At 35.4% G+C, this 25,291-nt stretch overlaps 1 protein-coding gene and 1 pseudogene across 2 annotated transcripts; one reads left to right on the top strand and one right to left on the bottom strand.

Moving 5' to 3' along the window:
- The first annotated feature begins 11,041 nt into the window (after positions 1–11,041).
- LOC113319466 (translation factor GUF1 homolog, mitochondrial-like) lies at positions 11,042–17,284 on the top strand. 2 transcript variants are annotated; one of them, XM_026567714.1, is made up of 11 exons: positions 11,042–11,469; positions 13,025–13,775; positions 14,199–14,355; positions 14,530–14,584; positions 14,969–15,036; positions 15,137–15,241; positions 15,336–15,407; positions 15,920–16,033; positions 16,218–16,358; positions 16,450–16,509; positions 16,800–17,284. In XM_026567714.1, the coding sequence occupies exons 1-11, from the start codon at positions 11,149–11,151 to the stop codon at positions 16,834–16,836; spliced, it is 1,881 nt and encodes a 626-aa protein (XP_026423499.1). In that variant the 5' UTR covers positions 11,042–11,148; the 3' UTR covers positions 16,837–17,284. The 2 variants fall into 2 exon arrangements, with proteins under 2 accessions (XP_026423499.1, XP_026423498.1); XM_026567713.1 differs by having other exon boundaries at positions 16,823–17,284.
- Positions 17,285–17,621: 337 nt separating this feature from the next.
- LOC113317262 lies at positions 17,622–19,044 on the bottom strand (annotated as a pseudogene).
- Positions 19,045–25,291: the final 6,247 nt, after the last annotated feature.

Genomic DNA, 25,291 nt, shown 5'->3' on the forward strand with positions numbered 1-25,291 from the left:
TATCAAACAATAAATATAAAGAACCGTATCAAACAACTCTACCACGAACAAATTGATGAGGGCAGAATCACAGGTTCAACAAGCTGTCCTTAACACATTAGTTGGCGGGTATACTCTAAAGTAATGCTAAACCCCAACGTGCGAAGATGTGTCCAGGATAAGACTGCCCGATATAACTTGTATTAGCACAATACAAGTTACCCACTCTTAAACTCAGCAACAGGGATGGAAGTAAAACGCCGCACGAAAATAAAAGCAAGAAGATGAAGAAAAGTAGACCTAGAGATGGTCGCTGCTTGTGTGTTTTGAAAAGAGATTTTCGAGTTGTATTTATAGGAAAATTAACCTGCAAATCAAGTTAGGTTTAGGTTTTTTTCTTATAAAACGAGATTTGTTTCTTGTAAAACAATTAAACAAAAAAAAGGAATTTTTCCATAAATAAAACTCTTAAATAAATTATTTATCAAGTTAAAAACTTGCAAAAAATTATTTCAAGTAGACACGGACTTGGTGCTTGGTACACGCGCATGGGCATGGATCGAAACATGTATTTTTCGCATTGTTACAAGGAATATTAATGTGTTAAGATTGTTGGGGTCTTGCAACAATAGAAGAAACGTCAGATGTATCAAACAATAAATATAAAGAACCGTATCAAACAACTCTACCACGAACAAATTGATGAGGCAGAACCACAAGTTCAACAAGCTGTCCTTAACAAATTAGTTCGCGGGTATACTCTAAAGTAATGCTAAATCCCAACGTGCGAAGATGTGTACAGGATAAGACTGCCTGATATATCTTGTATTAGCAGAATTCAAGTTACCCACTCTTAAACTCAGCAACGGGGATGGAAGTAAAACGCCGCACGAAAATAAAAACAAGAAGATGAAGAAAAGTAGACCTAGAGATGGTCGCTTCTTGTGTGTTTTGAAAAGAGATTTTCGAGTTGTATTTATAGGAAAATTAACTTGCAAATCAAGTTAGGTTTAGGTTTTTTTTCTTATAAAACGAGTTTTGTTTCTTGTAAAACAGTTAAACACAAAAAAGGAATTTTTCCATAAATAAAACTCTTAAATAAATTATTTATCAAGTTAAAAACTTGCAAAAAATAATTTCAAGTAGACACGGACTTGGTGCTTGGTACACGCGCATGGGCATGGGTCAAAACATGTATTTTTCGCATTGTTACTAGGAATATTAATGTGTTAAGATTGTTGGAGTCTTGCAACAATAGAAGAAACGTCAGATGTATGAAACAATAAGTATAAAGAACCGTATCAAACAACTCTACCACGAACAAATTGATGAGGGAAGAATCACAGGTTCAACAAGCTGTCCTTAACACATTAGTTGGCGGGTATACTCTAAAGTAATGCTAAACCCCAACGTGCGAAGATGTGTACATGATAAGACTGCCCGATATATCTTGTATTAGCACAATTCAAGTTACACACTCTTAAACTCACCAACGGGGATGGAAGTAAAACGCCGCACGAAAATAAAAGCAAGAAGATGAAGAAAAGTAGACCTAGAGATGGTCGCTGCTTGTGTGTTTTGAAAAGAGATTTTCGAGTTGTATTTATAGGAAAATTAACTTGGAAATCAAGTTAGGTTTAGGTTTTTTTCTTATAAAACGAGTTTTGTTTCTTGTAAAACAATTAAACACAAAAAAGGAATTTTTCAATAAATAAAACTCTTAAATAAATTATTTATCAAGTTAAAAACTTGCAAAAAATAATTTCAAGTAGACACGGACTTGGTGCTTGGTACACACGCATGGGCATGGGTCGAAACATGTATTTTTTGCATTGTTACAAGGAATATTAATGTGTTAAGATTGTTGGAGTCTTTCAACAATAGAAGAAACGTCAGATGTATCAAACAATAAATATAAAGAACCGTATCAAAAACCTCTACCACGAACAAATTGATGAGGGCAGAATCAGAGGTTAAACAAGCTGTCCTTAACACATTAGTTCGCGGGTATACTATAAAGTAATGCTAAACCCCAACGTGCGAAGATGTGTCCAGGATAAGACTGCCCGATATAACTTGTATTAGCACAATACAAGTTACCCACTCTTAAACTCAGCAAGGGGGATGGAAGTAAAACGCCGCACGAAAATAAAGCAAGAAGATGAAGAAAAGTAGACCTAGAGATGGTCGCTTCTTGTGTGTTTTGAAAAGAGATTTTCGAGTTGTATTTATAGGAAAATTAACTTGCAAATCAAGTTAGGTTTAGGTTTTTTTTCTTATAAAACGAGTTTTGTTTATTGTAAAACAATTAAACACAAAAAAGGAATTTTTCCATAAATAAAACTCTTAAATAAATTATTTATCAAGTTAAAAACTTGAAAAAAATAATTTCAAGTAGACACGGACTTGGTGCTTGGTACACGCGCATGGGCATGGGTCGAAACATGTATTTTTCGCATTGTTACAAGGAATATTAATGTGTTAAGATTGTTGGAGTCTTGCAACAATAGAAGTATATGTATCAAACAATAAATATAAAGAACCGTATCAAACAACTCTACCACGAACAAATTGATGAGGGCAGAATCACAGGTTCAACAAGCTGTCCTTAACACATTAGTTCGCGGGTATACTCTAAAGTAATGATAAAACCCAACGTGCGAAGATGTGTCCAGGATAAGACTGCCCGATATAACTTGTATTAGCACAATACAAGTTACCCACTCTTAAACTGGCAACAGGGATGGAAGTAAAACGCCGCACGAAAATAAAAACAAGAAGATGAAGAAAAGTAGACTTAGAGATGGTCGCTGCTTGTGTGTTTTGAAAAGAGATTTTCGAGTTGCATTTATAGGAAAATTAACTTGCAAATCAAGTTAGGTTTAGGTTTTTTGTCCTATAAAATGAGTTTTGTTTCTTGTAAAACAATTAAACACAAAAAAGGAATTTTTCCATAAATAAAACTCTTAAATAAATTATTTATCAAGTTAAAAACTTGCAAAAAATAATTTCAAGTAGACACGGAATTGGTGATTGGTACACGCGCATGGGCATGGGTCGAAACATGTATTTTTCGCATTGTTACAAGGAATATTAATGTGTTAAGATTGTTGGAGTCTTGCAACAATAGAAGAAACGTCAGATGTATCAAACAATAAATATAAAGAACCGTATCAAACAACTCTACCACGAACAAATTGATGAGGGAAGAATCACAGGTTCAACAAGCTGTCCTTAACACATTAGTTCGCGGGTATACTCTAAAGTAATGCTAAACCGCAACGTGCGAAGATGTGTCCAGGATAAGACTGCCCGATATAACTTGTATTAGCACAATACAAGTTACCCACTCTCAAACTCAGCAACGGGGATGGAAGTAAAACGCCGCACGAAAATAAAAGTAAGAAGATGAAGAAAAGTAGACCTAGAGATGGTCGCTGCTTGTGTGTTTTGAAAAGAGATTTTCGAGTTGTATTTATAGGAAAATTAACTTGCAAATCAAGTTAGGTTTAGGTTTTTTTCTTATAAAACGAGTTTTGTTTCTTGTAAAAAAATTAAACACAAAAAAGGAATTTTTCCATAAATAAAACTCTTAAATAAATTATTTATCAAGTTAAAAACTTGCAAAAAATAATTTCAAGTAGACACGGACTTGGTGCTTGGTACACGCGCATGGGCATGGGTCGACACATGTATTTTTCGCATTGTTTCAAGGAATATTAATGTGTTAAGATTGTTGGAATCTTGCAACAATAGAATAAACGTCAGATGTATCAAACAATAAATATAAATAACCGTATCAAACAATTCTACCACGAACAAATTGATGAGGGCAGAATCACAGGTTCAACTAGCTGTCCTTAACACATTAGTTCGCGGGTACACTCTAAAGTAATGCTAAACCCTAACGTGCGAAGATGTGTCCAGGATAAGACTGCCCGATATAACTTGTATTAGCACAATACAAGTTACCCACTCTTAAACTCAGCAACGGGGATGGAAGTAAAACGCCGCACGAAAATAAAATCAAGAAGATGAAGAAAAGTAGACCTAGAGATGGTCGCTGCTTGTGTGTTTTGAAAAGAGATTTTCGAGTTGTATTCATAGGAAAATTAACTTGCAAATCAAGTTAGGTTTAGGTTTTTTTCTTATAAAACGAGTTTTGTTTCTTGTAAAACAATTAAACACAAAAAAGGAATTTTTCGATAAATAAATTATTTATCAAGTTAAAAACTTGCAAAAAATAATTTCAAGTAGACACGGACTTGGTGCTTGGTACACGCGCATGGGCATGGGTCGAAACATGTATTTTTCGCATTGTTACTAGGAATATTAATGTGTTAAGATTGTTGGAGTCTTGCAACAATAAAAGAAACGTCAGATGTATGAAACAATAAGTATAAAGAACCGTATCAAACAACTCTACCACGAACAAATTGATGAGGGAAGAATCACAGGTTCAACAAGCTGTCCTTAACACATTAGTTGGCGGGTATACTCTAAAGTAATGCTAAACCCCAACGTGCGAAGATGTGTACATGATAAGACTGCCCGATATATCTTGTATTAGCACAATTCAAGTTACACACTCTTAAACTCAGCAACGGGGATGGAAGTAAAACGCTGCACGAAAATAAAAGCAAGAAGATGAAGAAAAGTAGACCTAGAGATGGTCGCTGCTAGTGTGTTTTGAAAAGAGATTTTCTAGTTTTATTTATAGGAAAATTAACTTGCAAATCAAGTTAGGTTTAAGTTTTTTTCTTATAAAACGAGTTTTGTTTCTTCTAAAACAATTAAACACAAAAAAGGAATTTTTCCATAAATAAAACTCTTAAATAAATTATTTATCAAGTTAAAAACCTGCAAAAAATTATTTCAAGTAGACATGGACTTGGTGCTTGGTACACACGCATGGGCATGGGTCGAAACATGTTTTTTTTGCATTGTTATAAGGAATATTAATGTGTTAAGATTGTTGGAGTCTTGCAACAATAGAAGAAACGTCAGATGCAGCAAACAATAAATATAAAGAACCGTATCAAACAACTCTACCACGAACAAATTGATGAGGGCAGAATCAGAGGTTAAACAAGCTGTCCTTAACACATTAGTTCGCGGGTATACTATAAAGTAATGCTAAACCCCAACGTGCGAAGATGTGTCCAGGATAAGACTGCCCGATATAACTTGTATTAGAACAATACAAGTTACCCACTCTTAAACTCAGCAACGAGGATAACCGCACGAAAATAAAAGCAAGAAGATGAAGAAAAGTAGACCTAGAGATGGTCGCTGCTTGTGTGTTTTGAAAAGATATTTTCGAGTTGTATTTATAGGAGAATTAACTTGCAAATAAAGTTAGGTTTAGGTTTTTTTCTTAGAAAACGAGTTTTGTTTCTTGTAAAACAATTAAACATAAAAAAGGAACTTTTCCATAAATAAAACTCTTAAATAAATTATTTATCAAGTTAAAAACTTGCAAAAAATAATTTCAAGTAGACACGGACTTGGTGCTTGGTACACACGCATGTGCATGGGTCGAAACATGTATTTTTCGCATTGTTACAAGGAATATTAATGTGTTAAGATTGTTGGAGTCTTGCAACAATAGAAAAAACGTCAGATGTATCAAACAATAAATATAAAGAACCGTATCAAACAACTCTACCACGAAAAAAGTGATGAGGCAGAATCACAGGTTCAACAAGCTGTCCTTAACACATTTGTTCGCGGGTATACTCTAAAGTAATGCTAAACCCCAACGTGCGAAGATGTGTCCAGGATAAGACTGCCCGATATAACTTGTATTAGCACAATACAAGTTACCCACTCTTAAACTCAGCAACGGGGATAACCGCACGAAAATAAAAGTAAGAAGATAAAGAAAAGTAGACCTAGAGATGGTCGCTGCTTGTGTGTTTTGAAAAGAGATTTTCGAGTTGTATTTATTGGAAAATTAACTTGCAAATCAAGTTAGGTTTAGGTTTTTTTCTTATAAAACGAGTTTTGTTTCTTGTAAAACAATTAAACATAAAAAAGGAACTTTTCCATAAATAAAACTCTTAAATAAATTATTTATCAAGTTAAAAACTTGCAAAAAATAATTTCAAGTAGACACGGACTTGGTCCTTGGTACATGCGCATGGGCATGGGTCGAAACATGTATTTTTCGCATTGTTACAAGGAATATTAATGTGTTAAAATTCTTGGAGTCTTGCAATAATAGAAGAAACGTCAGATGTATCAAACAATAAATATAAAGGACCGTATCAAACAACTCTACCACGAAAAAATTGATGAGGGCAGAATCACAGGTTCAACAAGCTGTCCTTAACACATTAGTTCGCGGGTATACTCTAAATTAATGCTAAACCCCAACGTGCGAAGATGTGTCCAGGATAAGACTGCCCGATATAACTTGTATTAGCACAATACAAGTTACCCACTCTTAAACTCAGCAACGGGGATAACCGCATGAAAATAAAAGCAAGAAGATGAAGAAAAGTAGACCTAGAGATGGTCGCTGCTTGTGTGTTTTGAAAAGAGAATTTCGAGTTGTATTTATAGGAAAATTAACTTGCAAATCAAGTTAGGTTTAGGTTTTTTCATATAAAACGAGTTTTTTTTCTTGTAAACCAATTAAACATAAAAAAGGAACTTTTCCATAAATAAAACTCTTAAATAAATTATTTATCAAGTTAAAAACTTGCAAAAAATAATTTCAAGTAGACACAGACTTGGTGCTTGGTACACGCGCATGTGCATGGGTCGAAACATGTATTTTTCGCATTGTTACAAGGAATATTAATGTGTTAAGATTGTTGGAGTCTTGCAACAATAGAAGAAACGTCAGATGTATCAAACAATAAATATAAAGAACCGTATCAAACAACTCTACCACGAACAAATTTATGAGGGCAGAATCACAGGTTTAATAAGCTGTCCTTAACACATTAGTTCGCGGGTATACTCTAAAGTAATGCTAAACCTCAACGTGCGAAGATGTGTCCAGGATAAGACTGCCCGATATAACTTGTATTAGCACAATACAAGTTACCCACTCTTAAACTCAGCAACGGGGATGGAAGTAAAACGCCGCACGAAAATAAAAGCAAGAAGATGGAGAAAAGTAGACCTAGAGATGGTCGCTGCTTGTGTGTTTTGAAAAGAGATTTTCGAGTTGTATTTATAGGAAAATTAACTTGCAAATCAAGTTAGGTTTAGGTTTTTTCTTATAAAACGAGTTTTGTTTCTTGTAAAACAATTAAACACAAAAAATGAATTTTTTCATAAATAAAACTCTTAAATAAATTATTTATCGAGTTAAAAACTTGCAAAAAATAATTTCAAGTAGACACGGACTTGGTGCTTGGTACACGCGCATGGGCATGGGTCGAAACATGTATTTTTCGCATTGTGACAAGGAATATTAATGTGTTAAGATTGTTGGAGTCTTGCAGCAATAGAAGAAACGTTAGATGTATTAAACAATAAATATAAAGAACCGTATCAAACAACTCTACCACGAACAAATTGATAAGGGCAGAATCACAGGTTCAACAAGTTGTCCTTAACACATTAGTTCTCGGGTATACTTTAAAGTAATGATAAACCCCAACATGCGAAGATGTGTCCAGGATAAGACTGCCCGATATAATTTGTATTAGCACAATACAAGTTACCCACTCTTAAACTCAGCAACGGGTATGGAAGTAAAACGCCGCATGAAAACAAAAGCAAGAAGATGAAGAAAAGTAGACCTAGAGATGGTCGCTGCTTGTGTGTTTTGAAAAGAGATTTTCAAGTTGTATTTATAGGAAAATTGACTTGCAAATCAAGTTAGGTTTAGGTTTTTTTCTTATAAAACGAGTTTTTTTTCATGTAAAACAATTAAACACAAAAAAGGAATTTTTCCATAAATAAAACTCTTAAATAAATTATTTATTAAGTTAAAAACTTGCAAAAAATTATTTCAAGTAGACACGGACTTGGTGCTTGGTACACGCGCATGGGCATGGATCGAAACATGTATTTTTCGCATTGTTACAAGGAATATTAATGTGTTAAGATTGTTGGAGTCTTGCAACAATAGAAGAAACGTCAGATGTATCAAACAATAAATATAAAGAACCGTATCAAACAACTCTACCACGAACAAATTGATGAGGCAGAACCACAAGTTCAACAAGCTGTCCTTAACAAATTAGTTCGCGGGTATACTCTAAAGTAATGCTAAATCCCAACGTGCGAAGATGTATACAGGATAAGACTGCCTGATATATCTTGTATTAGCAGAATTCAAGTTACCCACTCTTAAACTCAGCAACGGGGATGGAAGTAAAACGCCGCACGAAAATAAAAACAAGAAGATGACGAAAAGTAGACCTAGAGATGGTCGCTGCTTGTGCGTTTTGAAAAGAGATTTTCGAGTTGTATTTATAGGAAAATTAACTTGCAAATCAAGTTAGGTTTAGGTTTTTTTCTTATAAAACGAGTTTTGTTTCTTGTAAAACAGTTAAACACAAAAAAGGAATTTTTCCATAAATAAAACTCTTAAATAAATTATTTATCAAGTTAAAAACTTGCAAAAAATTATTTCAAGTAGACACGGACTTGGTGCTTGGTACACGCGCATGGGCATGGGTCAAAACATGTATTTTTCGCATTGTTACTAGGAATATTAATGTGTTAAGATTGTTGGAGTCTTGCAACAATAGAAGAAACGTCAGATGTATGAAAAAATAAGTATAAAGAACCGTATCAAACAACTCTACCACGAACAAATTGATGAGGGAAGAATCACAGGTTCAACAAGCTGTCCTTAACACATTAGTTGGCGGGTATACTCTAAAGTAATGCTAAACCCCAACGTGCGAAGATGTGTACATGATAAGACTGCCCGATATATCTTGTATTAGCACAATTCAAGTTACACACTCTTAAACTCACCAACGGGGATGGAAGTAAAACGCCGCACGAAAATAAAAGCAAGAAGATGAAGAAAAGTAGACCTAGAGATGGTCGCTGCTTGTGTGTTTTGAAAAAAGATTTTCGAGTTGTATTTATAGGAAAATTAACTTGGAAATCAAGTTAGGTTTAGGTTTTTTTCTTATAAAACGAGTTTTGTTTCTTGTAAAACAATTAAACACAAAAAAGGAATTTTTCAATAAATAAAACTCTTAAATAAATTATTTATCAAGTTAAAAACTTGCAAAAAATAATTTCAAGTAGACACGGACTTGGTGCTTGGTACAAGCGCATGGGCATGTGTCAAAACATGTATTTTTCGCCCACGCGCTCCACCCACATTGTTTTACAAAATATCCATGAGAACATGATAATATAGTGGAGCACCTCTTTAGTTTTCCACAATGTGGGACTAAAGGTTCCATTTCATTCACTCAAAAATGGGTGAGTATCCTTAGACCCTTAGGTCATGAGATCAAACCACACCAAGACCAAAAAATCATTTATTAAATAACTCATTTTCTCCAAGAAGAAAATGTAGGAGAAGACTAAAATAGGTAAGTAAGAACTGAACGATGGCTAAGGATTTAACCATATGATTTCGTGTTTTGAATTATTTTTTTTAAGCTAATGATGTAAGATTTTTCTACTTGTTATATTTTGATTGTTTTAAGATATTCTTGAGTCTCAAAGTCTTAGTCCTATAATCATTGTTATTGTTACTGACATTGGTTATCCCTGAACACATTCTGTAACCAATACACTTACCACTGCAAATTGTGTCAAGTTTGAAATTGTGTCATAGAGGAAGGAGGAGTTGATGTTGTAGCCAGAGCTTGAAATCCCATTAGGTTTGATACGAACTCTAGTGTTGAGTCTAGAGATTATTGAGATTCTCCAATTTGGGTTGGAGCTTCTTGCATTCTTTCTTGTTTTCTTCAAAGACATTGCTAGAGTTCTGGTAAAGAAAATTTCTGACGCCTTGAATAAGGCCCCATGATCCATTTTCCCAGCGCTTTTCCTTCGCTTGCTTGAATTGATGCTTCTCTTTTAGCTTTTTTTTTTATGTTATCTTGGTACTTGGAAGGTGACCATTCTCGTCGCTTTTCTTCCTGGGATGATTTATCCTAAAATTAGGCTATATGATTATTTACACTTCTTGTTTATTTGTGGAATAACTATTCAAAATATGTGGATTCAACTGTATGTAGCTTCATGATAATTTGTGTAGTCTAAACCTGTTATTTTTCTTCAGTACGATGCTCGAATTCGGAATATAAACATCCCTTCCATATGCATATAATGAAACCATCTATGCTGTCAAGTGTAATATTATGGCCAATACTAGTTGGCTCCATGATGCACAAATCTTGTGACTATAATCTTAACTTGTTATAGCATTATCTTCCACGAGTACACAATAAAATCAACTCTGGAGTCTATTTTCTGTTAGAAAATGCTGATAATTTAAGGTCACTGAACTGGTTTTACATGATCTAGAAAATCTTCTTGACCTAGACAGTCCATACTGACACCAGAATATTCGCTGGGAGGTCACATCTTCGGAATCAGTTCCATTATGGAGTCTGAACATTCACTGGCATTATGGCATGTAACTATTAGATTGTTGGTGTTCACCCCTAAACTACAAGTCTTTGAAATTTTTTTCAAATTATGAAGTTCTATAAGAAATAGAGAAAAGTATTTGGCTGTTTTGTGCTTCTGCATACAGGCGAAATGACGAACAATTTCAAATAAATTGCATATGAACTTCAGAATTATTCTTCGGCCTTTCTTTGAATTTGAATGAGCAAATGGGTTCGCGGCCTCGTGTATTTGGATTCCATGGGATGTGCATGCACTTGGGTACACCAGGTTTCCAACTTGGAGATATGTATTCTGATTCTCTTGCAAACAATCCTAGTTCAGGTGCTTTTATTCCCAAGTTTGCAGCTCCATTTGCATTGCATTCCTGTACTGCTTGCTCTTGCCACAAATAGGCAGCCTCTAAAAATTCGAACGGGGTGCCACAAAATATGGGTTCCGATTATAACCTCCAAGGTCTGCGCTTTTCCTCTAGGCAATCAAATGAAAACCCCATTCTTTTCTTCTTCTTCGAACTCTCTCTTTCAGCTTCAAAAATGAAACCCATCCCAAACCCTAATCTTCCAACTTAAATCTCTTCTAAAACCCTATATAAAAATGGGTTCTTTAATCCGAGCTTCAAGGTCTCGTAAACAATCAAATTACTTGTACATTCTATCGGAATCCAATACATTTAACCCAATATTAGGTAGATTGAATTGGTTGCCTTCAAGTTTAAGTCGTGAGTTTTGTTCACATTCTCGTCAAAAGGATAATAGTATTGCTGATTTGAGTCAATACCCAACTGAAAGGATCCGAAATTTCTCAATCATTGCTCATGTTGATCATGGAAAATCTACTCTTGCTGATAGACTTTTGGAGCTTACAGGGACTATTAAGCGGGGGCTTGGTCAGCCTCAGTACCTGGATAAGTTGCAGGTACCAAAACAAAGTTTCTGTTTTTCAAGTTCTTTTAGTGTTAATAATGGCTGAAATGTTCGGTTAGAGTGTGATTTTATCTGACAGTTTATCAAGACAATAACTTATAGGAAATTACAATTTACTGATTCTTGTTTAATCCCTAATTGTTGGTTATTTCATTCTGCTTCTTAACTTAGACAAAAGAAAAAGGCAGTCAACATCCTGCGAGTGGTAGTTTCATAGATGTTGATCCAAGGTTGAGATTATCTGACACCAAGACATGTATGAAAAATGAACCAATAGAAGAACCCATGAACCCAAAATGCAAAGTTCATGATTAAAAAAAAATGATTGATTGTATAGGTTTAGTTTTTTAGTTTTTGTTTGGTTTATTTGTGATTTTGTTTATTGGTTTAGCTGGTCGAGAATATATGTTTGTTCTGAGCTTGCTGTAATGTGTGTTTATTGTTTGGATATAATTTTTGTTGACGAAAGCAAAGTCCACGTGGATATAACTTACAGGCTATCACTATTTACTGAATCTTGTTTTATCGCCTAATTGTTGGTTATTGGGTTCTGCTTTGTATTAACATACTTGCGTCACATCCCCACTTAACTAACCAACTTAGTCAAAAAGAAAAAGGCAGTCTACATCCTCCCATTGCTAGTTAAGAAAGATGTTGATTGCAGTTACAAGGTTGAGTTTATCTGACACCAAAAGAACCTTGTTGACATTCAGCTCCAGTACCCACTGGTTTGCCCCTATCAAGGCTATAGCTTCTGCTTGAACTAAGCTGGCTCGAGCACCAAGGAAAGACCCTGAAGAGTTAATCACACTGTTGGCTCAACCTGCATTAGTAAGACCCCCTAACTGTAGAGGCCTCAGCAAATTTATGGTAAAACTAATAATTAAGCAGTAGAGTTTGACGAAAAATTTATAATGGAAATGGTGGTGTATTTGCTTTAACTTTTAACATAATTAAGCGGAAAGGATTTGAGGTTTTTATGCATGGTGATGGTTTGCTAAGTATGTGCAATTGTTGGTTGATCTGAAGGGTACTGAAAATGGGATGTCGAGTTTTATTTCAAAATTTGATCGGTATCTTGACTTCCATGGACCGTAAGCTGACTCCATGCACGTGACAAATCTAGTTCTGTAGATTTGTCAAATTTTGTGGAGAGCCAGCACATAATCACTATGCAGCAGAGTTTTCCCTAAAGATTTATGCTAGAGCTTCAGCAGCTCTAACAAAACCAGGTTGCACGAGAAAAATGGCATCTGAGAAAGAGATGCTCTATGCTTTCACTTCTAGACGACATAGAGGACATAAAGTGGAGTCAAGAGAGCAAGTCCTTCAACTAACTCCGCACAGGAAGGATATGATGTATTATTTTGCATTCATTTTGACTAAAGAACTACTATTAAGTCTCTACGTTTTTCACTGCTTGCTGATGCTTCTCATGCTTTTACGTGCTCTTTATCGAATCTTTTACTATTTTATTTTTCCTTTCCAATTTCCCGGATTGGTTGTTGAGAGAAAATTCTAATTTATCTAGTCAATTTTTTATTTAGGTAGAAAGAGAAAGAGGTATCACAGTTAAAGCACAGACAGCAACTATGTTCTATCGGCACAACTTAGGTGCTCCTGATGTTGATAATACACAAGAGGCACCAAGTTATTTACTGAATCTTATTGACACACCTGGTCATGTAGATTTTAGTTATGAAGTATCACGGTCTCTTGCTGCTTGTCAGGGTGCTCTATTGGTTGTTGATGCTGCACAAGGTGTTCAGGCACAGACAGTTGCTAACTTCTATCTAGCTTTTGAATCTAACCTTTCAATAATCCCTGTCATTAATAAAATTGACCAGCCAACTGCTGATCCACAACGTGTTAAGGATCAGCTGAAGTCCATGTTTGATCTGGATCCAGCCGATGCTCTTTTAACTTCTGCCAAGACTGGTCTGGGCCTTGAGCATGTCCTTCCTGCTGTCATAGAGCGGATACCTCCTCCTCCTGGAATTAGTACTTCGAATTTGCGGATGCTTTTGTTGGACTCTTATTACGATGAGTACAAAGGAGTTATTTGCCATGTTGCCGTTGTTGATGGTGCATTGCGCAAGGGGGATAAGATTTCATCAGCTGCAACTGGTCAATCTTATGATGTTTTGGATGTTGGGTTTATGAATCCAGAACTTAAATCTACTGGAATGCTTTTTACTGGACAAGTCGGATATGTAGTTAGTGGTATGCGCTCGACCAAAGAGGCACGTATTGGAGACACTCTTTTTCTTGCTCGTAGCGTTGTAGAGCCTCTTCCAGGTTTGTCTTTGTTTCTGTCCCCTGTATGAACACTATCAACACTATTTTTGAAGAAACAAACTAGTTTTATTCTCTCACGGCTTCCAAAAGTTGTATCTTACAATTGGTGGCTTGTGAATATTCACGGGTTTTTTTATTTTTCTCATTAATGACAAATGCATGTAGTAAGACAAAAGAAACGGTCAATATATATTTCATGCAGTCAGTATATTATAAAATTGTTCCACATGCAGTGTAAAAGTTTCAGAATCATTGACCTCTTTAACTTCCAGAGAGGAAATGACAGAATATCATTTATGATGTTGTATCATCTTATTTCTGCTGTGGCTGCTATCAAGTATATGATATTCTGTATTAAATAATGAGGGATTTTCTTGTTTTTCACATATGGTTTTCAATTTTTCTTCGCAATCCATATTGCAGGTTTCAAGCCTGTGCAGCACATGGTGTTTTCTGGGCTTTATCCAGCTGATGGATCTGATTTTGAGGCTCTGAACAGTGCAATAGAGAGACTCACATGTAATGATGCAAGTGTCTCTGTTACCAAAGAAAGTAGCACTGCACTTGGCTTGGGTTTCAGGTTTAAATATCTTTTCTGGACATCTTTTTTGTTTGTTTGTTTGTTTTTTTAGTTGCTTCTGGAAAAATAATACAGCTTGGAAGTTCAACTGATCTGACTCACTGATTCACTGACACACTGATTCAATTAAAGTTGTCGGGTTATGCTTATTATGTCATTATCATCTGCCTGCAGGTGTGGGTTCTTAGGTTTACTCCACATGGATGTTTTTCATCAGCGTCTGGAACAGGTAGGCTCTCTGTTTTACTTTACTGGCAAGAGGTACAGATGCAAGGTTTTCTGGCTTATTGGTTATGAATATGCGTATTAGTTTAAACTTTAAAGACTTACCTAGTCTGTCAGATCTGATACTATATTTCATGGTGGCACATTCTTTTGGATAGTAACACAACAATATATTTGTTGAGACAGGGAAAAGATTGAAAAATGTCAAATTTGTATATGGTTGACATTCAAATTAATATATGATTGAGTGATTTATGAATCATGATTTTAAGATTGAATTATTGTTTAGTATGTGTTGAGGATATGTATTAGCTAGCTATATCTCAAAATAGTTGATTTATGATGACGATTTTGCATATGGGTCTAATTATATTTTATGGGCTTGTAGGAGCATGGAGCTAGTATAATTTCTACCATCCCAACTGTACCATATATTTTTGAGTTTACAGATGGAAGGTATGTGGCACACATGCCCATGTATATGGTGTATCACATCCTTTATACATGATTTCCTTTTCTTCCACACCATTCTAAATACATATTTTGTACATATTAGCAAGATGAAAGTTCAGAATCCGGCGGCATTAACTGCGGATGCTGGAAAACGCGTAACAAAATGTTGGGAACCAACTGTTTCCGCTACCATTATTATTCCTAGTGAGTAAGCTCTACATCCCTTTCCACATCCTGCACTTATTACCGAATATCATGGATAGTCTTTTTCATTCACTTGTTTATTCTTTTTCTACTTGTAGGTATGTGGGTGCTGTTATTACCCTTTGCTCTGATAGGAGAGGGGAACAATTGGAGTACACATTTATCGATAGGTAAGATGCAGTTGTGGCTTGAACATTGTTTGTGATGCAGCTATTAGCTATTAGCTTTTAGGAAGTTTGGTTATAATTTGGAATTTAGACATCAACGGAGGCAAAATGGTGGAAACTGATGCAAACTATAATAACCTAAAATAAAATCCAACACTTCCGCCCCAACAAATTTTGGCATTTTTTCGCGTTTGCACCATGCAATTTCATTACGGGATGCCAAGCAGGACCATAGTTTTATGTTGTCTGCATCAGCAGTTTAATGGGTCTCACCTGAGAACTCAATCAATCATCTAATAAACCAGCATGTATTATGTCTTTTGCCTCTGGAGAGACAGTAATGACAAAATTTTCAATTGCTTTGCTTCTAAGGTTGAAGTTTTTAGCTGGGGCGCACAAAGTGTTTATTGTTAACTCACTTCTTGATAAATTATTAATAGATGGCAACTACTACGGATATATACTGACTGTATGAAGTATTTTTAGAGCTTGATTTAATGAGTTCCACTGTGCAGTCAACGTGTCCTTTTGAAGTATCGTCTGCCATTGAGGGAAATTGTCGTGGATTTCTACAACGAGTTGAAGAGTATAACATCTGGATATGCATCATTTGATTATGAAGATGCAGAGTAAGCTTTCTATTTTCTCTCCCTGTCTCGCTCCCTTCTGATTTGCCTAGGGTAATTACTGATAAGTCACAAGGACACTCCTGTGTATACGCATATTGATGCATAAATATGTATTATATAGCTTTGATGCCACTCTCTCGAGCTTTGGTTTTTTAATTCTAGTTATATTTAATTCTGTTTGCAGTTATCAAACCTCTGATTTGGTGAAGCTTGATATCCTCTTAAATGGGCTACCAGTTGACGCCATGGCAACTATAGTTCACAATTTAAAGGCACAACGGGTTGGTCGTGAGCTGGTAGATAAGCTGAAGAAATTCATCGACAGGTTTAACATGACTTTCAGAGTGTATTTTTGAATAATGTGGTGCACTTTCTGGTATCTTCTGTTTAATGTCTGCCGTTTAACATATGAACAGGCAAATGTTTGAGATAATAGTACAAGCTGCTATTGGATCAAAGATCGTTGCACGAGAAACGTAAGTCCTTGTATAATCTCAGTCTCTTATTCCTTTTCATGCTTAACTTGTGTTTGCTAAGCCTTGGCCCTTCAGTGACGTCGCATCTTTTAACTGTTGTTTGTATCTTAACGATATATCAGCAGTATGTGCACTTGTATGCTAAAACCAAAGTCGGTTTCATTGTGTACTGTGTACAGTACACGAACCAAATTTGAACCCTGATAATTGCATAGGTACATACAAACATAAATTGGAGAGAGTTGTCGTCTTTCAGTTCTTAACTTGGGCTTTTTTTTTTTTTTTTGAAGTTGTGGGCGTTTTGTTATTTCAGGATTTCAGCAATGAGGAAAAATGTTATAGCAAAATGCTATGGTGGAGACATCACCCGGAAAAAGAAACTTTTGGAGAAGCAGAAAGAAGGGAAAAAGCGAATGAAACGTGTCGGTTCTGTTGATATACCTCAGGAAGCCTTTCACGAGCTATTGAAGGTCGGTTGATATACCTCAAAAACCTCCCACAAGCTATTGCAGATTGGTTGATATACCTCAGGAAGCCTTCCTTGAGCTGTTTTGGAGATAGGCCAAGGTAGAGCATTTCCCTTGAAAGATATAAATTTTGACAGAATTGAACTGTTGATGTAAGAATTAAAATGCTTCATAAATAGTCCGATTTTGGGCACACTCGCTAGCCTGATAGTGAGATCTTAAATGAAACTTCAAATTAACACTGCATTTTGTGCAAAATGAGTAATAAACACATGAAATTAACAAAGTAATTAATTTTTTTTTGTTTATACTCCCTCCGTTCTTTTTTAATATGCCAGTTTTGTTTTTAGCGAAATTTAAGGAAATTAAGAGAACTAATCATTGAAAGTGGTCCTCATACACTTGTCAATAAAAGAAGTGAAGTGAAATGGTTCCCATGACACTTGTTAGCAAAAAAAAGTAAAGTGAAGTGGTCCACATGACACTTATCATCAAAAGAAATTAAGAGAAAAGTGATCCCAAAAAATTAAAATAACATTTGACTTTCCAAACTGGCCTATTTTTTTGAAACTTTTATTTATAAAAACTGGCCTATTAAAAAAGAAGGGAGGGAGTCTTTAACAAAATTCTTGGTTTCCGGGGTTCTGAATGATCGATGGATGATCACGGACAACTAATCAATCATCAAACAGAGCCAGTACCGTACAAATCATAAGGAGCCCACAAGGCATCAAGTGGACAAGGCTGATGAGAATCTAATCTTAACCATGGTTTACCACTACCACTCCAATGAAGTAAACTAACCGGACCACTATGTGGATCACGACAACTACCTCTAACATTATCACCACCAAGTCCATGTTGATTCCACCTGTGTTCGATCGGCGCCACGTATCCACCGAATACAAGAAGAAACGGTGGTAACGAACCCAGTTCATAAATCCGACCGATTTTCTGTATCTTCATCCATTTCTCGATCCGTTTCGTAAACCCTAATCTCCTCCATTTCTTCAGATCTATCACCATTACCCCGGCGTTGAAGTAACACGGTTTCCGACCATTGAATGTGCCGTAATACCTCTCGTTTGACCAGAAATTTGATGTGAAATACTTGGTGAGATTCGCGTGGCAGTATTCTGGCGCACCGACGGTTTTTGAATCTAATTCCGTTACCCATAATTTGTAAACATCATCTACGACAATTAGATCTGAATCGAGATAGATAACTCTTTCAACACAAGATTCAAGTATATCTGATAAGTAATTTCTGGCGTAATTCAATGGTTGTTCTAATGCTTGTCTCACTGATGATGAGATTAGGTTTTTAACTATTTCTGGATTGAAATTATAGATTTTCAAATTCAGTTCAGGGAATGTTGATGAAACTAAGGTTTTAATTTCTGAGAATTTTTATCAACTAAGAAATGGAAAAAGATGTTTTCAGGACAAAATGAATGTTGTAGAATTGAATGAACTGCTGCAATTGAACCCCGTAAGTATTCTATGTCTAATGTAATGGCTATATGAACTAATGATGGATCACAGACTGTCTTGTTCTTGTTCCAATTCACACATTCTCTACCATTCTGAAATACTGAAGATTTTCTGAATGAAAATCGAATATCACTATCGAAATTTGATGACGATGATGATGATCTAATGGCTACTGCTGGTGGAAATGATTGTAGAGATGGTGAGAAAATAATCATCACCATTGCTGCTGAAATGAACCCTGATAACTTCATTACCCAAAGCATTTTTTTTTTGGGGAAAGAAATGGAAAAGATAATGTATGGTTTCTGAGAAAGAGAGAAAGTAAAGAGAGAAAATTTATGTGGATTCTCTACTCCTTTACTTTCTTTCGCTCTTTACTCAGAAAATCTTAATCTGAATCAGATTCTTTCCTCTTCTTGTCTCTCTGTAGAATGTTTGTTGGTTCCTTCCTTGTTCTGTCTTATTCTTCTCCTGCTACTGCTAATTCTGGGTTGTGATTATCTTGAAAGCGGTTAAGCACAGAAAAGATAAAAAGGGAGCGGAAGAGGTTTTAGTGTGTGTGTGTTTTTTCTCGTTCCGGATATTTCTAACATTTCAAAATGTTTCTCAAATTCCGATTTTTCGCTTTAAATTAGGCCTGCTTCACTGCAAGTACAGCCGGTACAATGCTCACTGTAAATTACTGCATCGTTAGACTGACTTCAAAATCGTAAATTACTGCTCAATGTAAATTATTGCATCATTTAAATAGGCACCAAGTCCTTTACGGACTACAAAATATTACCAGTGTAAAACAAAATACTCTTTTCATTTCTATAACATGTTAGGATTAAGGTTTTAGAATTTACCTCTCACAAAATGGTAGTTCTTTGGATCACGTAGAACTAAAGAAAACAGAAAGCAAGATCCACGAAACAAAAACAAAGATAAAAAAGATCCACGAAACAGAAACAAAGATAAAAAAATTTAACGTGGTTCGACAATATGCCTGCTTCCACAAACGGCTCCGATCAACTCTTATTATAGAATAAATTTACAGAGAATAAAACCTTAACGATTGATGAATCAATAAATCAAACTATGACCAACACAATGTTGTTCACAAACACCAAACAATTCTCTATGAACAAAATGTTCTAAACCCTAAAACTCTCTAGTTATGAGAACTCTTCTTTAAATTGTGTTGTGGTGTTTCCCTAAGACTTGTTCGCCTATTTATATAGGTTACAAACTTGTCTTCCAAGTATATGAGTTATATTAGGAAACCTAGAGTTTAACTAAATCAGAAAACCTTGAGTTTAACCAAAAGAGGAAACCTCTTATTCAAAAATCAGGAAACACCTCTAGAATATTCTAGAATCTTCTCAAAACATCTACAACTTCTAACAATTCTCCACCTTGCTAATGTTTCCACCAAACAGAGTTCTTCAAAGCAAGTTAATCGTAGCCTCAAATGCCCTCATGGTCTCAACAACAAGCAGTATTGATCAAGCTAAGACACCTCTTAAATTTGACCTTCGGAACGACTTTTGTCAACATGTCTGCTGGATTATCTTTTGTATCAACCTTCAATAGTTGTACTAATCCGTTATCAATCACTTCTCGAATTTTATGGTAACGAACATCAATATGCTTGGTGCGTGCATGAAATACTTGGTACTTTGCAAAATGAATAGCACTTTGACTATCACAGTTCACAACAATACTCCCTTGTGTAATCCCCAAGTCTTCAACTAAACCACAACGCCATAAAGCTTCCTCAGCAGCTTATGTTACGAAAATATACCCTGCCTTCGTAGTAGATAAAGCTATGATTGATTGTAACATAGACCTTCAACTGATAGGTCCTTCATTCAACGTAAAACAATACCCCGTAGTAGAACGACACTTATCTATATCATCCGCATAATCTGAGTAATCCACATACCTTCAAAATATGCTCATTCTCAAACACTAAATTCATATCCAAGGTTCCTTAAAGATATCTCAAAATTCCCTTCACCGCGAACCAATATTCTCTCCCAAGATTAGCCATATACCGACTAACTAAACCAACTGCTTGTGCAATATCCAGACGAGTACAAACCATAACATACATCAAAAAACCTACCGCATTAGCATAGGGAACCTTCGACATAAACTGTTTTTCCTTAGTTGTAGTGGGACACAACTGTTTTGATAACTTAACTTTAAGAGGTATTGGAACACTAATAGCTTTGGAGTTATGCATTCCAAACAACGAAGAACCTTCTCAAGATAAGATTTCTGAGTAAGACATAACTTCCCCTTAGATCTATATCGATTAATCTCCATACCCAAAATCTTCTTAGCCAGACCGAAATCCTTCATATCAAACTCCAAACTCAATTGTTCCTTCAAAACATCAATTTCTGACTTGCTTTTGGCATCTACGAGTATACTTTTTCTGCAACATAAACGTATCAAACCTCTTATACCATTTTCTTGGTGATTCCTTCAAAGCACACAATGATTTCTCAAGTCGACACATGTAATCTTCCTTACCAACGACTTCATAACCAATGGGATGTGACATATAAATGTTTTCCTCCAAATCTCTATGCAAGAAAGCAGTCTTGACATCTAATTGCTCGAGCTTTAAGTCAAACTGTGTCACAAATGCTAAAAGGACTCGGATAGAAGTGTGTTTAGCAACTAGACATAAAACTTCATTATAATCCACACCTTCTCTTTGTTCATATCCCTTAGACTCTAACCTTGCTTTATATCGTACACCACTAACGATACCCCCGAAATCTAAAATTCCATCCTTTACTATATAAACCCACTAGCACCCAATTTTCTTTCGACCCTCAGGTAACTTAACAAGTTCCCGAGTGCCATTCTTGTAAAGAGACTTCATCTCCTAATCCATGGTTGTTTTCCACTCAACGGAATGAGTATTACTCATCGCCTTCTGAAAGGTAAACGACTCATCCTCAAAAACAGATAATGCGTAAGACGCTTACTTATCAAAATCATAACGAACTGGTGCACGTCTCTCACGTTAAGAAGTCAAGGATAGAATATTCTCAACTTGTTGCTGTGTAGATTCAAGCATCCAACCATCATTGAGATAAGTCTTTGATGTAACAGTTAACACTTACTCATCAAAACCACATATTGGGTCTTCTAAAACTTCGCTGCCTTCAGCAACCGAAGCAACAACATTCTTCGAACCTGATTTCTCACGTTTCTCATCTCTTGCCTTAAGCTTGAGACAATCATCCCTAATATGACCAGTTTTTCGACAATAATAACACCATACATTTCTCTTTTTGAAATGATTCTTTGACTTCTTATTACCATTCTTTCCTATTTCAACAAACAATCTCTCGACTTGTGCTTCATTGCTGAACTCTTGTTTCCTTAACGCCTTAGCTTGTAAAGAAGATACCACATCATCGAAAACCAACTTTTCATCATCGTCTTCATCGGTTTTCCCATTCAGCAAATAGTCAACAAAAGCATCATACGACAGAGGAAAAAAACATAATAATACCACGGATTTATCCGTATCAGAGACACTGATACTAGACAAATCAAAATAGATCTTATTAAGCATAGATTTTATGCTTCAAGTAAAGTTCAGAATTCAAATCCTTTTGTAAGTAGAGCTTCTCTAACTTATCCCATAACACCTTTGTCAATTTTAGTGACAAAACTATTAATACATATGGAATACAAAAAAGATAAATACATTTTTGAAGATCCTATTCCACATGTCTAATCTTCAACATTACTCGAAATCTTCGTCACTTCCAAGTAGTACAATGATCCCAAAGGTTGTAAGTTCAGCATCATCTTTGTTGAGAATCCATAACTATAACAATGGGAAAACATAATTCTCGATCATTGTTATACAATGTCATAGTATCATACATCAAAGTTCAATTGTATCACAACTTTGACAACAATACTATGGTGATATGTATCACTCCCCCTTAGTCAATACTTCATCTCACATGGAAACCACTCCCTCTTATATAATGATCTGAAAACCATATGTATTTATAGTGTGAACTACATATTAATTCTCCCCCATTTTGTCAATAAAATTGGCAAAAGTACAAGAACGGGATCCTAATGAAATTTCCAAAAGAGACATTTCATGACTAAAACAAAGCATATATCAACTTGTTCTTTAGATGCAATCATAAAGCCGAAGCTAAATGCATTCATCAAGAGTTTAAAGATACAAGATAACCTCTATAATATTCCACAGCCGCACTCCCCACAAAGATATAGCAATTAAGCGCAAGTTCAAAATAACTCTCCCCCATAAAATGTCATTCCCGAAAGAACAACAAGGATTTCTTTGGACATAACAAATCACATACGAATATGAATTTGAATCCAAAAAAATACTCCATTAAATTAACTAAAAGAGAACCTATGATTAATTTAATCGGAAATTCTCAACATAAGTGAACTTATGGAGACTCAAAAATACTAAATTAGATTAATCACAAGAGAACCCATAATTAATCTAATCGGAATACACAACCAAATTAACCACAAAAAATAATCAATTTAATTGTTATGCTCGACATAAGAGAATCTATGGAGCAATAAATAAGTTAATCATAAAATAATCAACTCAGTCAATACTGCTCAACATAAGAAAACTTACGGAGCCTCATAGTAATACATAAAAGATTATGGATCAGGGAAGATCAATACTGCGGAATACACAAGGATTCATTCTATATTCCGTCACTATATGCATAACGACATACAATAGACATTATCCTGGAAAACAAAATATTTTAACCTATCTTCCATCAATAATTGACATAATAGGCTTAACTTTTGTATTTGTCAAAAGTCCTTTCATTCTTTTATTAATACATGCATATCGACTCACGAAAGACTTTACTTTTGACAAGGTATGGGACAATCATAGTTCACGGACGCAAACACACATATCCCATAATAAATTGCAATATATAAAACCATAAAGATTAATACTGCAAAAATCATCTTCCAAACAACTTTTAGAATTTAAACAAATAAACCTAAAAACATGTAGATGAAAACGTTGGACATAGCTATGTGTAATCACAATAATGCCTATTCCAAACTCTAGTTATTCTTCTACTCAAAACAAGAAAAAAGAAGATTTACTAGGAAATTAACCGAATCCTTTACTCGTCATCTTCCTCATCGGAAATACTCCATGATGCTTGAATTGTGTTCAATTCTTCCTTGAGCTCGGGAAACTTAGTTGCAACCAATGACAATTGTTCTTGCACGCACTTCACTCTTGAATTGACCTTACACACACCCTTGTGAATTTTTTGAAGAAGACTCAAGATGGTAGGGTCATAACCGTCAAGAGAAGCATCTCTTTGTATTTTGCACACATTTTCCCTTATGCGCTTGAAGGTACAGGGACGAACCGGTTTGGGCATCCCGAGAGAGTTTCCAATTGAATCAAACCCACGATCATGGAAAATTTGAACAATCAAGCAAGGGTAACCTAACATCTTGATGGGTGAAGTCATCGATGTCATTTGAAAAATGATAAAACCACAAATATCGAGACTTGGAACAACCGATTCAAGGAAATAAACCAATTCCGCAAACTCATGACTCCACCAAGAATTCTCAATTTTGGAGGGACAAAGATTGGAGGTACCAAGTTTTCCAAATGCCATCAATGCAATACTAAGATCATTATTAGGAAACTTTCCTTGACTCCAAGTCACCTTCTTGCCACAAAGCCCAAGAGAGATGTCATCACATGGTCTAGGAAGACGCACGTTTCCCAACGGGATTTTGGTAATCTTTGAAATTAATTATCTATCAACAAGAAATCTTTTTCTATTTATCATGGATTTGAATTCCATCTTATTGAGATCAACATCATGAATGTTGGCATATAAATTCTTGTAAGAGAATCAAATCCTTGACCAAGACCATCAAAGATGTTTCCAAGATTGAACTTTTTAAAGCAAACTAAATCCTCTTCATGCCCACTAGATAGATCCAATTTATTTTCTAGGATAAAACCTTTATATGAAATCTTCTCGAAAATTCTAGCACAAGAATCATTCACAAAACTAATCCTAAGAGAATTTTGGTCACAAGGAGTATTCATGCTAGAAGTATTTGAGCTTTTAGAAATCTTCATGAGATCTAGAAAATTGAAGGAACCAAGAGGAATTTACTTACTTGGAATGAACCTTGAACACCCTTACTTTCAATTTCTCCAAAGAGGCTTCAATGGAGTAAACACAAAAACCCTAGAGGTTCTCGTACGCGGACTGTTGGGATGAGGAAGAAAGTACGCGAACTTCCTTCTTTATATGCCCTGTAAATGGGCTTGGACCCGTTTAAGAAACCGCGACCCACAAGAGGAATTGTAGGATTTCTTAGGTGTTCGAACACCAAGATATGCCAGAAGCATAAGCATACAAGCGTACATGATGAAAGGAGAGTAGAAAACAACAAAAATAGACCCAGGTACACATGAATCAAACCGTTCTTGCCCCATTTCAAGAATATATACACATGGGGTAACACCAAACAAGTTACCATGTGGCGAGATGTGCAGAGAGACTCTCATGCACCATTTCTGGTTGATATTTGTGAATAGTACCAGTGACATAATCATAGTAATGATGATAATCAGGGTCAACAGAGTTTTCTAACTTACTGTTCATATGATCAGAAAGGAATTTCTTCCGATGTCTTAACCCTGTGTCAACAAGATGAGAATTCGTTATGTTGGATTTACTTGTGTTGACAAGGGGAATTTTTGTATACTAACCGTTCATCGGACCAGTTCTTATTTTTAA

Source organism: Papaver somniferum, chromosome 10 (genome assembly GCF_003573695.1).
Source record: "Papaver somniferum cultivar HN1 chromosome 10, ASM357369v1, whole genome shotgun sequence".
Taxonomy (NCBI): Eukaryota; Viridiplantae; Streptophyta; class Magnoliopsida; order Ranunculales; family Papaveraceae; genus Papaver; species Papaver somniferum.